Source organism: Anarrhichthys ocellatus, unplaced genomic scaffold (genome assembly GCF_004355925.1).
Source record: "Anarrhichthys ocellatus isolate YVR2014 unplaced genomic scaffold, GSC_Weel_1.0 scaffold4, whole genome shotgun sequence".
Lineage (NCBI taxonomy): Eukaryota > Metazoa > Chordata > Actinopteri > Perciformes > Anarhichadidae > Anarrhichthys > Anarrhichthys ocellatus.
In genome coordinates, this window is record NW_022280034.1 from 11,055,213 (window position 1) to 11,071,471 (window position 16,259).

General features: G+C 44.2%; 2 protein-coding genes across 3 annotated transcripts; both read left to right on the top strand.

The window, feature by feature from the left end:
* Positions 1-207: 207 nt before the first annotated feature.
* On the top strand, positions 208-12,579 carry top2a (DNA topoisomerase II alpha). Of its 2 annotated transcripts, none has more exons than XM_031844191.1 (35): positions 208-358; positions 1,283-1,432; positions 1,538-1,628; positions 1,740-1,803; positions 1,978-2,123; positions 2,462-2,559; positions 2,650-2,862; positions 3,096-3,269; positions 3,601-3,702; positions 3,819-3,956; positions 4,053-4,191; positions 4,291-4,448; positions 4,595-4,720; positions 4,937-5,047; positions 5,358-5,463; positions 5,596-5,705; positions 5,917-6,009; positions 6,090-6,204; positions 6,307-6,428; positions 6,580-6,728; positions 6,867-7,098; positions 7,209-7,343; positions 7,494-7,694; positions 7,789-7,984; positions 8,256-8,347; positions 8,452-8,598; positions 8,675-8,758; positions 9,019-9,207; positions 9,382-9,502; positions 10,266-10,436; positions 10,813-10,987; positions 11,068-11,123; positions 11,229-11,348; positions 11,598-11,827; positions 11,928-12,579. In XM_031844191.1, the coding sequence occupies exons 1-35, from the start codon at positions 341-343 to the stop codon at positions 12,072-12,074; spliced, it is 4,719 nt and encodes a 1,572-aa protein (XP_031700051.1). In that variant the 5' UTR covers positions 208-340; the 3' UTR covers positions 12,075-12,579. The 2 variants fall into 2 exon arrangements, with proteins under 2 accessions (XP_031700051.1, XP_031700052.1); XM_031844192.1 differs by having other exon boundaries at positions 1,286-1,432.
* Positions 12,580-13,119: 540 nt separating this feature from the next.
* On the top strand, positions 13,120-15,171 carry LOC116381676 (gap junction delta-3 protein). The gene is given in 3 exon segments (XM_031843998.1): positions 13,120-13,197; positions 13,670-14,471; positions 14,473-15,171. Coding segments are annotated over 2 exon segments (951 nt in total). The 5' UTR covers positions 13,120-13,197; positions 13,670-13,740; the 3' UTR covers positions 14,693-15,171.
* The last annotated feature ends 1,088 nt before the right edge of the window (positions 15,172-16,259 follow it).

Genomic DNA, 16,259 nt, shown 5'->3' on the forward strand with positions numbered 1-16,259 from the left:
CTATTCTTCTGTATCTTAGGAAGTTGATTGGCCGTGAGACGCAATGTGGGCGGGCTTCCAATGCTCGTGCCTCTTCGGTTATTGGTTGTTTACCTGAAAAAAAAAGAGGGTTCTGCGTTCCTCATTGGAGGGAAACGTCAGCAGGCCCTTGGTCTGATTGGTCAATATAGCTGGCGGGAGAGGTTCGCTCCAAGTTTTGAATTTTCATAGTGGGTCCTTGATTTAGTCTGAGACGATACGTTGTAGTGCAGCCAGGCGGTAGTTTCTTAGCTAAAGTCAGTTTTAAACATAGTTAATAAGTTATTGCAGGCACCAGGGTTAGGCAGTAAATATAAGAAGAATGGCGGAACCACTGAAGGTAACTACCAAAACTTCGATATTTGCTGCTAGCTAACTTGCTAACGTACTGTGGAACTAACTAGCCAGCAGCTAACGCTACTGTTAGTGTTCGTGAAGTGTCTTAGCAACGGTTACAATGTGCTAGTTAGCACACCGTTTGACGCTTGTTAGTAGTAACAAATATAACTATCGTTAACGCACTGCTTAAGAAAATAACAATGTTTGGCCCCTATCAGTCGTGTAATAACTCCCTTCAAATTAAATGTGATGTAGGCCAATACATTTTAGCAACCATCCGGCTAACGTTAGTTAGCTATTGTTAACCCCAACGTCACGTCACGTTGCGTTGTTTACTTAATCGATTAAGAAGTAAAGTTGCCCGTCTCTATGGCGTTGCACACGCAATAGTATTGTTGCATTCATTTAACGTTAGGATCAAAATTGATATGAATTCAGAAGTTTAACAACCAATGTTGCAGTTAATCGGTCTGGAAGACCTCGGGGAGCTTCACTCGGAATGTGACATTGTCATTTATGTATTTATATGTGTAGATAGTAGATAGACTACACGTGTTATTTTCGAAATCAAAAACGTGTCTGTAACTAGTTACGTTCAAACATCTGCCCTCCTGAAGTACCTTTGAGCAACACTTTGAAATCAGATCCCCGAAACTTGGTGTTTTGTAGACTAAACTTCACAGATGATTGACTTTTTTCCAGTAGACTTAGTATTTGTGTTTACCAAATTGTCTGACATTTTGTATCCATTAATACTCAAGATTCAAGTAATTACAAGGATGTGGAGTTGTGTGAGCGAGTGTCGTTGCAGATGCTGGTCATCATACCGAGGTTACTTGTAACACAAGTAGAACTCCTCTGCATGTTTATAGACTTAGCCATGCAATGCAAGAAAACTCAAAAGATAACCCTGTGTCATTCGCAGCAGACCTTCTTTGAAAACAAGCCTTTGGAAAAGACCAAGAATGATCCAAAGCGCATGTCAGTGGAGAGGATCTACCAGAAGAAGACGCAGTTGGAGCACATTTTGCTCCGACCGGACTCCTACATTGGCTCTGTAGAGCCCGTCACCCAAGTGAGCAGCACACGGCTGTCTTTGAAATGGATGGCTTCTCTAATTAGGTTCAGGTTGATAAGGAGAACAAAGAATTAATGGGTCACGTTATACTTCTTTCTTTAGCAAATGTGGGTGTATGATGAGGACGATGGACTGAACTGCCGTGATGTGACGTTTGTGCCCGGGCTTTACAAGATTTTTGATGAGATCCTTGGTGAGTAAACAGCGTGCACAACTTTACATGGTGTATAATGTAAAGAGACAAATTGCTGGCCATCACTTGGCGGTCCTACCATACTGAGGCCTTTTTTCCCCCTTTCTACAGTGAATGCAGCTGACAATAAGCAGAGGGACAAGAGCATGTCCACCATCAAGATCAACATAGATGTGTGAGTGTTATATAATGTTGGATGACAAGTTAAGATCTCAAAATATGTTATGACCTCACCACAGTGTCCCTTTGCTTGTAAGATATAAATAATAGCCCCATATCCAGCTCAACTGATTTCCTTGGTATCCCAGAAGCACATGATGAAATGTGTGTATTCTTTTGTTCTTTGTAGTGAGAACAACACCATCAGTGTGTGGAATAATGGGAAGGGTATCCCTGTGGTGCAGCACAAAGTGGAGAAGGTCTATGTGCCTGCTCTCATCTTTGGACAGCTCCTCACTTCCAGTAACTATGATGATGACGAAAAGAAAGTCACCGGTGAGACTGACAGAAGAACTGCAGAGATCTAGTCATGTGATGACAATGCTTGATGCAACGTGTTACAGCAAAAACCACCAAAATGTCTGTTATAATCATTAGGAATTATTAATAATCACAAACTCTATTGTAAGAGTATAGTTTAAACATCCTTGTTCCAAAAAAGATATTTCATTATTGTAAACTATGAACATAAGCCCTGGGTAGTCAGCAGAAATGTAATTTAAAGCCACACATGGTTTTGTATACATACACTACAGCAATGTTTTGTTTAATCAGTCGACTATTGCTTCTCTAGTATCCTAAATCACATCTTCACACCAATACTTCTTCTTTAGGTGGACGCAATGGATATGGTGCTAAGCTTTGCAACATCTTTAGCACAAAGTTCACTGTGGAGACTTCCTGTAAAGAGTCAAAGAAGACCTTCAAGCAGGTGGGGGGGCCGGGGAGGCTGACCACATTTACTCTTTTCTAACTTGAAAGGGAAATATGTAATTTCACAATATCTCCATGTTTTCCACAGACTTGGTATGACAACATGGGCAGGGCAGGGGATTCCCACATCACACCCTTTGACGGAGAGGAACACACTTGCATCACGTTCAGGCCGGACCTAACCAAGTTTAAAATGAGCGTCCTGGACAAAGACACCGTGGCTCTGATGACCAGGAGGGCGTACGACATTGCTGGAGCCTCCAAGGGTGTCCGTGTGTTCTTCAATGGCAAGAGGCTGCCAGTAAGTCACCATGCTGTAGTGTGTCTTTTCTTCTTTGCATTCAAAGTACTAAATTCAATATTATGGCATTTCTCAAAGCCTTTTTTTTTTTACATCCTAAACTTTTACATGGCTTTGATGAAAGAGTTTGCATAAATGTCCAAACAGAAATAAACCCAACGCTCATTATTCACTGCATAAGCCTGTCGAGGGGACGTCTTGTGCTCAAGACTAAAACCAGCCTTGTACTCCAGCTGACAGGTTTCCGCAGCTACGTGGACATGTATGTGAAGGACCGGGTGGACGAGCTCGGCAGTGCCCTCACCGTGGTCCACGAGATCGTCAACGACCGCTGGGAGGTCTGCCTCACCATGAGTGAGAAAGGTTTCCAGCAAGTCAGCTTTGTCAACAGCATTGCCACAACCAAGGTAATGCCATTGATTGCATCTGTGTAACAGAGTGGTAGATTGACTCTGGGCTGTGAACTCAAAGCTACACCGATAATTACATTTGTTTTAAGTAGTGTGATGGAATACTGGGCGCCAATTTTAATTTTATCTTAATTTGTAAGTCCCGTCTAAATTTATGTCGTAGAGCTGCTTTGACGCGCTTTAATGCTGACTGAACCAGTAGTCCAGGCTCCTTTGGCAGCTACGTACAAGTCTGGCAGCTCTCCCGGGCCACTTTGTGTCACTATGATTAAGACTTATGTCGTTTATTCTGTAAGTGGGATCTTGTGTTTGTCCTTTGCACCCTCAGGGAGGGAGGCACGTTGACTTCGTCGCTGACCAGGTGGTTAGCAAGCTCATTGAAGTGGTGAAGAAGAAGAACAAAGCTGGGGTGGCCGTCAAGCCTTTCCAGGTACAGTCATCTCATTGTGAACTCGGATCTTAGCTGAATGGAAACTATTCCAGAGATTGCTGGTCTCCTGTTAGCAGAACACATAACTGAGAATGCTCCACTCCCTCTCCATCCAGGTGAAGAACCACCTGTGTCTGTTCGTCAACTGCCTGATTGAGAACCCCACCTTTGACTCTCAGACCAAAGAGAACATGACACTGCAGCAGAAGAGCTTTGGCTCCGCGTGTCCTCTCAGTGACAAGTTCATTAAACAGGTGCCAATGAAGAATCACTCGCACTGGATTTTTTTTTTTACACTCAGAAGTGTAATCACTCAGATATCACAAATCTTCATTCTCTGTTCTCCACAGGCCACATCCTGTGGGATTGTAGAAAGCATCATGAACTGGGTGAAGTTCAAGGCTCAGACTCAGCTGAACAAGAAATGCTCCAGTGTGAAGCACACCAAAATCAAAGGGGTGCCTAAACTGGACGATGCCAACGATGCAGGTATTGTATACACTGCCAGTTTTCTCTTTTCTACAGTCTTAGTCTGGCGAGAAAGCGAATTAGCAGCTATCGTCCTGCAATGACCGTGTTCTCTGGCAGGCGGCAAGAACTCCATCGGCTGCACGCTGATCCTTACTGAGGGAGACTCGGCCAAGACACTCGCTGTGTCTGGGCTGGGAGTGATCGGCAGGGACCACTATGGCGTCTTCCCTCTCAGGGGAAAAATGCTCAACGTCCGGGAGGCCACACTCAAACAGGTGAGGTTACATATATCGTAACGATAGAGCTTGTATTGTGTTTACCTCCGGATGGACACCGATGCATTCACGATGTCTTAGAACACATAATAACAATGGGTTCAATCAGAGAACCGTATTGAGCTTTGTTTGGCCTTCCTCCTCAGATCATGGAGAATGCTGAAATCAACAGCATCATTAAGATCCTCGGCCTTCAGTACAAGAAGAACTACAGCGACCCAGAATCCCTCAAGACTCTGCGTTATGGCAAGATCATGATCATGACAGATCAGGTGCGACAGGAGTCTTTAATTCTCATCTTGGACATATTTTTAATTAGCTGTTCAGTGCATCAAATTTAAACTTATTTTACTGCTTGTCAGTGCCGTCATAGAGCACGTCGTAAACTCTACTTTTCACGTTTGTCACGCACTTCAATGTAGGTGCTACATGTAACAGTTTGAGTGGATCCATCTTTACTGATAACGTTAATGTTGTGATTTTGACAGGATCAAGATGGCTCCCACATTAAGGGCCTTCTGATCAACTTCATCCACCACAACTGGCCGTCCCTGCTGCGCCACAATTTCCTGGAAGAGTTCATCACCCCCATCATCAAGGTGCATAGTCTCACACTGAAACCACAAGATCTGTGTTTGACAAGTTATTTCATTATTTATTAAAAGTCACTATATGATATGGGAATATAGCATATCATGTGAAACAGGATGATTTCTAGCCCTGGTAGAGGTTCAGGCTTTTTGAGTAGTCTCCCTGAACTTACAACAACATTGCCATCTGATGTCAAAACAACAATTCTTCCATTTATGTAAAAGATCTCACTCTTCATGAACCCTGGTGGTCATATTCTGTCCTTATTTGACCATTTTGTCAACAAACAGCCTTCTTCCCTTTCCCCCCTCTCTTTAGGCATCTCATAAGAAAACCCAGATGTCTTTCTACAGTATCCCTGAATACACTGCATGGAAGGAAAGCCAGTCCAACCCCAAATCTTGGAAAATAAAATACTACAAAGGTTTGTTATAAAACCCCTGTGTGGTAGTAAACATGACAAGTAAGCTGCTTTTCATACCTGGCCAGTGTTATGCTTGTAACCTTGTGTCTTTTATATTGCTCTATCTAACCTTTGTGGCCTTTGTCCATCCAGGTTTGGGAACCAGCACATCACAGGAAGCCAAGGAGTACTTCTCTGATATGCAGAGGCACCGTATCCCATTCAAGTACTCTGGACCTGAGGACGATGAAGCTATTTCCCTTGTAAGATGTCACCCGTCTTGATGGTGGCTTTATCAGCCAATGAAATTTATAGTTCACCCGGGGACGGTCATGTAAAACCTTCGAGGTCCTTTTGTAAACTAATAACAGGGTGCAATATAAGTTATCATAAACTTCCTGACGAGGATATAATTATTAGTTGGAGTGTTAATATTTGATTCTTGTGTCTTTTTGTTGTTGTTTTTTTCCCCAGGCCTTTAGCAAGAAGAAAGTGGACGAGCGTAAAGTGTGGCTGACCAACTTCATGGTGAACAGGCGTCAGCGCAGGGCTCACAACCTGCCAGAGGTAACATCCCAACACTGGATGAATTCTGCTTTGTTACTATTTCCTGTTGACTTTCACTGTATCTTGCCGTCTCTTCACAGGATTACTTGTACAGTCAGTCCACCAAGTCCCTCTCGTACAACGACTTTGTCAACAAGGAGCTGGTACTTTTCTCCAACTCTGACAACGAGCGGTCCCTCCCCTGCCTGGTGGACGGTGTGTGACAACGATCACGATCACTGAGAACATGTTTGTGAATCTTAAGAAGAACTGTTTGTCAGGTGTGCGAGTGGTTTAATGTGTGTGTGTGTGTGTCAGGTCTGAAACCAGGCCAGAGGAAGGTGCTGTTCTGTTGCTTCAAGAGGAATGACAAGCGGGAGGTGAAGGTGGCCCAGTTGGCTGGCTCGGTGGCTGAGATGTCAGCCTACCACCACGGAGAGGTGAGACGACATCACAAATTTTGATCTGGTTATTTCCCACATATGTTTACAATGCCAATGATTTTTGTTGTTATAAACTTTCTGTGAAGCTTTCTTTGGTTGTCTTTTTAATACTGTTGGTTTAATCTCTTCATCTCTGTTAATGTTCCAGATCTCTCTGATGATGACCATTGTCGGTTTGGCCCAGAACTTTGTGGGAAGCAACAACTTGAACCTGCTGCAGCCTCTGGGTCAGTTCGGAACCAGATTGCACGGTGGCAAGGACTCTGCCAGCCCTCGATACATCTTCACCATGCTCAGGTCAGCAGCCTCCTGGCAAACTACAAATAATCTAAAGATACAGACATCCTGCACACGTTTAGGAACGTGGGGGGGAGTTAATGTCACGATTAGTTGCCGATTAACCTAAAAATTCTCCCAATTATTCTGTCCTTCCAGCCCTCTGGCCCGCCTTCTTTTCCCAACTGTGGACGACAACCTGCTCAAGTACAACGTTGATGACAACCAGCGCGTGGAGCCGGAGTGGTACTTGCCCATCATCCCCACGGTGCTGGTGAACGGTGTCGAAGGTATCGGCACGGGCTGGGCCAGCAAGATCCCCAACTACGACATACGAGAGATCGTCAGCAACATCCACCGCATGCTCAACGGCGACGAGCCTCTGCCCATGGTGAGGACAGGAAACGGCTGCTGTTGCTTTCTGACATCGCTGTCTTGTGTCTCCTTGGTGGACAAATCAGACGATGACAGTGCTTTTTTCTTTTTTTTTCTCTCCCACAGCTTCCAAACTACAAAGGCTTCAAAGGCGCACTCGAGCATGTGGTGGACAACCAGTACATGATCAGTGGAGAGGTGGCCATCATTGATTCCACCACCATTGAGATCTCTGAGTTGCCCGTCAAATCCTGGACGCAGGTTAGTCCCTCGAGCTTTGTCCTACTTATTAGGGACGTGTTCCGGATTGTAACATTGTCTCGAGGATGAAATGAATTCACTTTGAGTACTTTTCGCGATCATTTTTAATTACATCTACATGTCATTTCACGCGGTTCTCTGTCGGCCTAGATCTACAAGGAGAACGTGCTGGAGCCGATGTTAGGTGGCACAGAGAAGGTCCCCCCTCTGATCACAGACTACAAGGAATACCACACCGACACCACCGTGCGCTTTGTGGTCAAGATGACGGAAGAGAAGCTGAGTGAGGCGGAGGCTGCTGGCCTCCACAAAGTCTTCAAACTTCAGAACACCCTCACTTGCAATTCTATGGTACCCGCTGCCACACATATGCACATATCTAATGTTTCAGCGAGAGAGGCTGGATCAAGTCGTCATGTACCTGACTATCATTATTTATTTTTAGGTTCTGTTTGACCATGCGGGCAGCCTGAATAAGTACGAGTCCGTGCAGGATATTTTCAAGGACTTCTTTGAGTTGAGGATGAAGTACTACGTGCTGAGAAAGGATTGGTTGGTCGGCATGCTGACTGCAGAGAGCGCTAAACTCACAAACCAGGCCCGCTTCATCCTGGAGAAAATCGAGGGCAGCCTGGTCATTGGTTAGTGACTGGTTACACTTTTCTTTATAAAGCGTATAAACAAGGAAGATAAATAGTTTGTATTTTTACATGACTCTCCACTAATGGTGAGTAATTTAGCCTCAGATTAAATGTTGAAGAAAAGCTACTTAAGTGTTTTATTTGGAACCGCTTCTGAAATTGTAATATTCATAGCAGTCACCATCATTTTAGCCAAAATCGTGCCGACCGTAGAATGTGTTTTTTGATTTTCCTTTTATCAAAAGTATTAATAACGTTCATCTATTTTTAGAGAACAAGCCAAAGAAGGAACTGATCCGCATGCTGCAGCAGATGGGCTACGACTCTGACCCAGTGAAGGCTTGGAAACAGGCCCAAGAGAAGGTAGGAGACTCTGAATCGTGTGGTTTTCAGCTGCTTGAATTCAGACTGCTAGGTAGTCCGCCTCCGCTACGGCAAATATTACATGTTTGTGTTCATGCTCGTAGAATGTGGACGCCATAGAGGAAGAGGCGGAGGAGGAGGAGGAGGAGGAGGACACCAGTGGGCCAGACTACAACTACCTGCTGAGCATGCCCATGTGGTACTTGACCAAAGAGAAGAAAGATGAGCTGTGCAAACAGAGGGACGCTAAGGTGTGATGTCCAGCTCTGCCGTAATCGTACTGGTTCTTCTCGTGTAAACGTCTCTGACCCAACGTTTGTTTTCTAGATGGCAGAGCTCGACACCCTGAAGAAGAAGTCTCCATCAGACCTGTGGAAGGAAGACCTTGCTGCTTTCTGCGAGGAACTGGAGGTATTGTCTCTTTATCTGTCTACACTTGCTATTTCTATACATGCAAGTGCACCTCCTCAGTCACACACGGTCAACTACCGTATGTCCACCGCAGTTGTAGAAGAGAGATTGTCAATATAACTTGCATAATACATAACGGACGTATATTCAGTCCGGTATGAGCATGCATGCACATTGAGCACTTACGTTCCTCCTTGTCACTGTCAAACCTCTCTCTCTCTCCTGAATATTCTTCTGGTCTTGTTCCTCCTTGTGCTCAGAGAGTTGAGGAAAAAGAAAAAGAGGCGGAGAAAATGCCCGTCGCTAAAAAGGGGGCGGGAAAAGGCAGAGCGATGAAGGTGAAGCAGGAGACTCTGCCCACGCCGCAAGGTCGCCGCGTTGTCCCGCGCATTACCAGCGCCATGAAAGCTGAAGCGAACAAGAAGGCTGTGAGGGTCAAAAAAGTCAAGGTATGACTTTTCAGATTAGAAAAATCACACCCGACAAGGGTTATCTTGTTATTGTTTGTAGTTTATTGGGTTCTGAGGTACTCCCAGTTATCACACCGGTGAGAAGCTAAACTTCCGGTCGTGTGTTGTAGGTCTTATATCTGCATAGCTTGACCTGATTTCTCTTAACTGTAGACCGAAAAGGTCGTGGTGAAGATGGAGTTTGGAGAAGATGCAGAGAACGAGGAGCCGAGTGAGGAGGTTGGCTTGGCTGCACGACTGAGCAAGAAACCTAGAACCAAGGCGAAGGAGACGGGTGAGTGGCTGAAGATGTTCCCCTGTCAGCAGTTCAGAGGGGAAAGACTTTCTCTTAACAGCACATCAGACTCTCCAATTTATCTTCTCTGATGTATCATTTTAATATCATAAAAAGTTCAATCAAACAAAATGACAAACTTATTTCTCAATTATTGTTCAGCGATTGTGAGTAAAACATCATTTTGATAAATATAGTCCTGCAACAAGTAAGAAATTGCTCTTCAGTGACATCTAGTGGCAGCCCTGGCAGAAATGCATCATTTGCAAACATTTTGAAAACAAAAATTGGGATTTAGTTTAATACATTTTAAGCGTACGACCTGTTAGATAAATGATGTTGTGCTTCGGAGATAAGATACAGGGCTGCATGCCTTTACGGTGTTCATTATAGTTACCCACAATTACTCCTCAGCCCCACCACGGTTACAAAGTGATTCAGGTGATGTGCCAGACTACTTGAGCTTGCAAAAGATTCTAACATTCCTAGTGAGATGGGCACAATGACAGACTTCTGCTGGATGTTTGTAGAACCAGATGTGTGTGTGTGTGTATGTTGAGTGTAGCCCACAGTGGATGGTTTAGGGGGAATATCACAGCATTCACAACAGAAATGAGCGAAAACCTTGACCATCATAAGTGATGTTTTACAGTAAATTATTAGTTTGCACATTTCTAAATACTGTATCTACTGTAATGAAGCTGCATTGTATTTTTTTATTTTTTTTTGCTTGAGATGACTAAGAAACACACGTTCTCTGCAGAAGCATCAAAGAGCAGCAGGCAGAGCACTCTTCAGTTCAAGCCCGTTTCCAAGAAGCCCAAAAACAATCCGTGGTCGGATGAGGAGTCCAATGCCAATCTGTCCGACAGCAAGATGGAGTCTGAAGAGGAAGCGGTCGCCCCGAGGGAGAAGGTGGCACGCAAATCTAAAGGTGAATCCGCTCGATTTAACCGGACCACCAACTAACATGGCTTAGAGGGAGATGGTTGTATCCATTATGTTTCCCCATCTATGAAAAGACTGTTCATACATACCGAATACTTGCCACATCACCAGTCTTTCTTCCACAGCGAGACACGATGCAATCACTGTAGAAATGTTTTGGATTTTGAATGACAACACTGATACAATGCATTTCCTGAGAGGCTAATTAGCTCTCTATCTCAATTCGCCCCAAACTTATCTTTGCAACAGCTGTTTGATTGCTCATCTGTTATGGGAGTTCTTTAGTAAAACAAACTACCACTGACCCTGATTCACGGGGCAGCGTTGCTAAATCAAACCACTCTGTTTGCTCGTTTCTTCAGCTGCGGTGAAGTACAGTATGTCCGACAGCGAACAGGAATTTGATGACTGGGAGAAGAAGGACGCTCCAAAACGGAGGGCTGTTATCAGCGATGATGACGACAGCTTCATCCCAGAGCCCGTGGCCGACAGCGACGTGGACTCTCCTGGCCCTCCTCCCAAAGCTCCAGAACCCCCGTGAGTGTTAAAACAACCAACAACTTGATGTAGAAGCGTGTTTCACGTTTTTTGAATCAAATGTTGTCATTTTCATGCAGGAAGAAAACGGCAAGGAGCAAAACGACCGTTAAACAAGCTAAAGCCAAGTCGAGCTGTAAGTATTTCCACGGGACCCCCGTGTGATGAGCTGGTGACATGTTGAACCACGGGTCTGCGCTTTAATTCAATCATTAATTTGCACTTCGTGGCGCTTTTGCAGCTCAGTCGGATGATCAGTTGCCTGTTGCACCCAAGGCTCCAGTTCAGCGCAAAACCAAGGAGGCTGCACCCAAGAAAGCTCCTGCTGCCAGGAAACCAGCTGCGTCTAAGAAGGCTGCAGGTAATTAGACTAACTAGGGACCACTCAGAGGGGCGCATATGTCGCACAGATTTAAGAGTAGATGCATTGGTAAAGTTCCAAAGTTATACTAAAGCTGTTTTTATGGGTTCCTCGTCAAAATTGCACCATCAAATTACAGGTCAAGTTAAATTGTTACACTAGTTGTACACATATTTCTGATAAGAGCAAAAGCTAAAGTGTAATGCATCCTTCCCTAATCTGTTCTCTTTTCCTGTTGACTTCTCATAGACGTGAAGCAGCCGTCCATCCTTGATGCTCTTTCTAAGTCCAAACCTGCGTCCACCAAGGCTGCGAAGACGGTCCCGTCATTTGACTCCACTGACTCGGAGACTGAAGCCAAAGCTCCCGTTGCAAAGGCCAAACACGTTCTGAAACGAAAGCAAATCGTCAGTGACGACTCAGACAGCAGCTCAGGCGACCTCATGTCGCGCCTCAAAGCCAAAACCACGACCAGCAAGGTCAGTTTCTACTACTGAACTCAGAAAAGGTCATTGTAACTCACAATGAACACTTTTTTTTTTTTTTTTTTAGAGCTGAATGTTTTCTCTCCTCTTGCAGAAAACCAAGAAATGGGACGACGACGACGACAGCTTCCAGGTTTCCGACCAGGAGGCAGCAGCAGCAGCTCCCGTAGCAGCGCGGCCCCCGCGTGCCCGGAAACCTGTCGCCTACAACATGGACTCTGACTCAGATGAAGACCTTTAAATTTGACTCGCCGAGTCAGTTTTAGATTTAGTGTTCTAGACATGTTCTTAATAAGTTACACGTGCGATTTAATGTTGCTCGGATTTTATCACTTGAAGGATGGTTGCATTTACGTTAGTGGCTTAGATAGACCTGCCGTCCTAAAGAAACAAAATAACTGAGTCACGGTTTCTCATCCTGTCAAAGAGCAGAAGTAAAATAAATAAAAAATAAAAAGTATACACATCTGGTGCTTGGACTGCATTATATCTATGTCTAGTTTTAGTCTTGGAGTTCTTGAAATGTTTTTTTGTGATTCACTTGTTTGTGTTTTGTTGTGTCCTGTAAATATTTCAATGGCTGTTCATTTTTATATTTAGCAAAAAATAAAGTTCCCTTGTTTGTTTGTTTGTTTATCGCTTGTGTTTGGACTTGTTCTTTGCTTCAGGGCTAATGTCTCGTCAAACCTGTCATCCGTCTGTACAAGTCAGGTTCTCAGTTTTCAAATGATTTGTGAGGGAGGAGCATCCGCCACACATGTGGTAGATATATACTGTGATGAAATGGGGATCAGCTCACTGAAGTTTGAATGGGTAAGTAGCATGTTCAAAAGTTGAGTTTATGATCATTTAGACAACTATTCCTCGAAACATTTTTATTGCTTGCATGAAATACCGAATCCTGAACTTCAAACCTCTACGCTCAATGAAAATCGCCGGGTGTCTTTAAAAGCCGCTAACTGAACAAAGTACTCCGCGTGTGTCAGGGTGCTTTATGCAATTTGCATGTTCTAATGTTGCCCATTGTGGCCCAGGAAGCTGCTGGCACAGCTTATAACAGACCCTTCCTGCTGTTTCGGAAGCTCTTTGAAATGCTCATCAAGACTGAGCCTCTCTTGAGTAAACATCGTGTCTGTCTGGGACCCTTGATGGGTACAGATTAGGATGTAGCCGGAATTTCCTAAACTGTTGCCGCCCTCTCAAATTTTTAGCCCCGGAAAACTTCAATCACATACCATTTAGAGAGAGAATGAGAGGAATATAAGCTGGTGTGCACATGAGCTTTGTTGGACACAATTTTTATTTGTTCAAGTCTTTTGGTTTGTATCCGACTGGGAGAAGACAAACGAGGATTATCACAGAGGGTAGGTTTCGTAAGTCTCTGCTTTAGGCTGAACTTGTGTTGTTTTCTGCCATTGGCTTGTCCTTAAATGCTGTTTCTCAGGAATGCTTCAGAGACACAAGTGGCAGCTTGTAGCGGATAGAGGCTGTGCTCATAAATGTCTCAAAGTCAAGTTCAGATGTGTGGAAAGTAACCTATATTATCCCATTGTTGGGGTCAACTGTTCTGTCTTTAAGATGTGTTAAATGAAACTTAGTCATAGGGGGTTTAATATAGGCAAGTGTTCCTGTTTGACTCCTTTAGTGATGTGCTTAAATGGCTGTTACTGCAGGTGGTGTAATCATGTTTTATTTTTGGTTTCAGGTCTTGGGAATGTGAACCTTTATCGCCACTGTGGGCGCATAAACCTTTGACCTGTAGATTACTCCGTTTAGTCTCACTATGAGTCATGAATTGAAGACTAAGATACATTTGTTTCTTTTTTTTACCCATAGAAGGCAGAGACGGACAGGTGGATAAAACTCACGATTTTCCTAGAAGCCGTATCCAAGACAGCGCTGCAATCATGGGTGAATGGGGCTTCCTCAGTGGACTCTTTAACAGCCTCCAGGCCCTCTCGCCGATGCTTGGCCGTTTCTGGCTCTTTCTCATGCTCGTCTTCAGGATACTGATCCTGGGAACTGTGGCCAGCGACCTGTTTGAAGACGAGCAAGAGGAGTTTGCCTGCAACACCCTCCAGCCAGGCTGCAAACAGGTGTGCTACGACATGGCCTTCCCCATCTCCCAGTACAGATTCTGGGTGTTTCACATCGTCCTCATCGCCACACCGTCCCTGGTTTTCCTCATGTATGTCATGCATCACCGCAACAAGAGGGACACCGGCTCTAAATCCAGCAAAACCAGCTTTAAATCCAGCGAACCCAGCTCTAAATCCAGCGAACCCAGCTCTAAATCCAGCGAAACCAGCTTTAAATCCAGCGAACCCAGCAGCCAGCACAACAGAGAAGAGCGCCATTTGAGGAGGCTGTACATTGTTAATGTGGTCTTCCGCCTATTGGCAGAATTGGGCTTTCTAGTGGGCCAGTGGATGCTGTACGGCTTCAAGGTGGAGGCCCAGTTCCCCTGTAGCCGCTTCCCTTGCCCCCACACGGTGGACTGCTTCACCTCCCGCCCTGCGGAAAAAACAGTCTTCCTCTGCTTCTACTTCGCTGTAGGTGTGATATCGGCGGTTTCCAGCTGCGCGGAGCTTTTCTACAGCTCCATGAAGTGGTTCTGCTCGAGCCAGCCGGCCTTCGAGCCAGCCGGCCTTCGACCCGGAGCGCCAGAACCTCGACAACACCAAGCGCGAGGAGGAGGAGGAGGAGGTGGTGAAGGAGAAACCGCGAGGAAGGACAGTGTCGGAGAGCATGGCCAGCAACACGAGGCTGAAGGGGGGGGTCACGAGCAGGAAGGTCTCCAGCATTACAAGCACAGGCGATGATTGGAGACATAAGGAAATGCTTGGTAGACAGTCATAAGATCAGGAAATGAGCATGAAGAAGATGCTCTGATAAGGCCGGCGCATTGTTGACTTGTTTGGTCTCATGAATCATTACGGACCATAAACAGTTCAGGCGGAAAAAAGACTTAATTATGCTTGATACACTCAGTTTAACGCTGACTGGGTCTTTGTTTCAAAGAGAACTGGTTACGGCCTTGTGCCACGCGAACAATAGTGAACTTTGTTATTCCAGTGATTTCAGACAGTGAAGTCCAAGTATATACAGTAAATGAAGATAACTGATAGAAACCATTTCCGGTCTCTATTTGAGTGCGTGCGCGTGTGCGTGTGTTTCCTTTAAAGAAGTAGATATTTGCTAAAGAAACTCACCACCTCACTCATATCTGTCTTCTAGTCAATGGTCTGTGCAGTTAAAATAAAGCTATCGCCAGCAGCTGATTAGCTTAGCATAGCACAAACACTGGAAACGGTTGTCCAGAGCTTTAAAAAAACAACAAAAACAACAAAACTGTTTAATTGTTTAATCCATACAAAAATAAAAAAGTGTAAAAAGTAATAACATTTCGTAGTTGGTAGTGGAGCTAGCAGTAAGCCCCTGTTTCCAGTCTTTGTGCTAAGCTAAGCTAACCCGCTGCTTCATATTTACCGTGTAGAAGTGAGAGTGGTATCAATCTTCTCATCTGACTCTCAGCAAGAGAGCAAATAAGCGTAATTTGGAAGATGTCAAACCGTTTCTTAAGCTAAGGTCAGCTGGCTTGACAGTTATAACGACATAAAAGTACATTCAATTCTATATTCAAGCATCAATGGCAGTGAATTATAACTTTAGCTGGACTGGTTGCTCAGGTTTTACACCTGCCTGATGAATCTCTCACATGCTCATGTGTTTGTACTTCAGAATCATTCGTGAGTTCAATGATGTTTCATCCTGATGTTTTACTTGTTACTGAATAATGAAATGTTTCATTATCTTTGCACTTCTATAAGAGATATGTATGCTTGTCATATTTTTTGAAAGTGCACTGTAACATTGCAACAGTTCTTATTTTTTAAATCACTCTGCAAGTAATTGTGTCCTAACCTGATAGCATCACGCTTTACCTGCAGAACATTAAAGATCCACTGCACTCAAAAATATGTTTCGCTTATTGTTATCAGATCAGGTTTTTAAAAAGTATTTTAATGTGTGTTTAAATATCTCTGGAGGACATATTTACAACCTTCCACCTCATAGTCCCTGTATGTCAGATGCTGTTACCTGCACAAAATAACTGATCTCTGTCCCTTTTATAAGTTTATTTTCTAAATGCAAAAAAATATATTTGATCTGTCAGTTGCTGAGGAAACCATCATAATGCCTGCATGAAAACATGAAAATACAGAATAAAATCACGTGGGAAATCCATATAAAACTCCACTCATTTATTTACTGCAATAAGTTCTGTAAGAATATTTGGCAAAAAACGCTTTGATAACAACATTTCCTTCTCTTCCTCCTTCTCTTAAGTGCATGTTGTCAACAGTAGGTGGCAGCATTGGAACAGAAACAAACTGCTTGAATTATCGAGCTCTCTTCAGCAAGA

What these genes read in the sequence shown, in the direction of transcription:
- top2a (XM_031844191.1), top strand. An exon ending in GGACGATGCCAACGATGCAG is followed by an intron (nt 4,192 to 4,290) that starts GTATTGTATACA and finishes GTTCTCTGGCAG; the next exon opens with GCGGCAAGAACTCCATCGGC. An exon ending in ACGATGAAGCTATTTCCCTT is followed by an intron (nt 5,706 to 5,916) that starts GTAAGATGTCAC and finishes TTTTTTCCCCAG; the next exon opens with GCCTTTAGCAAGAAGAAAGT.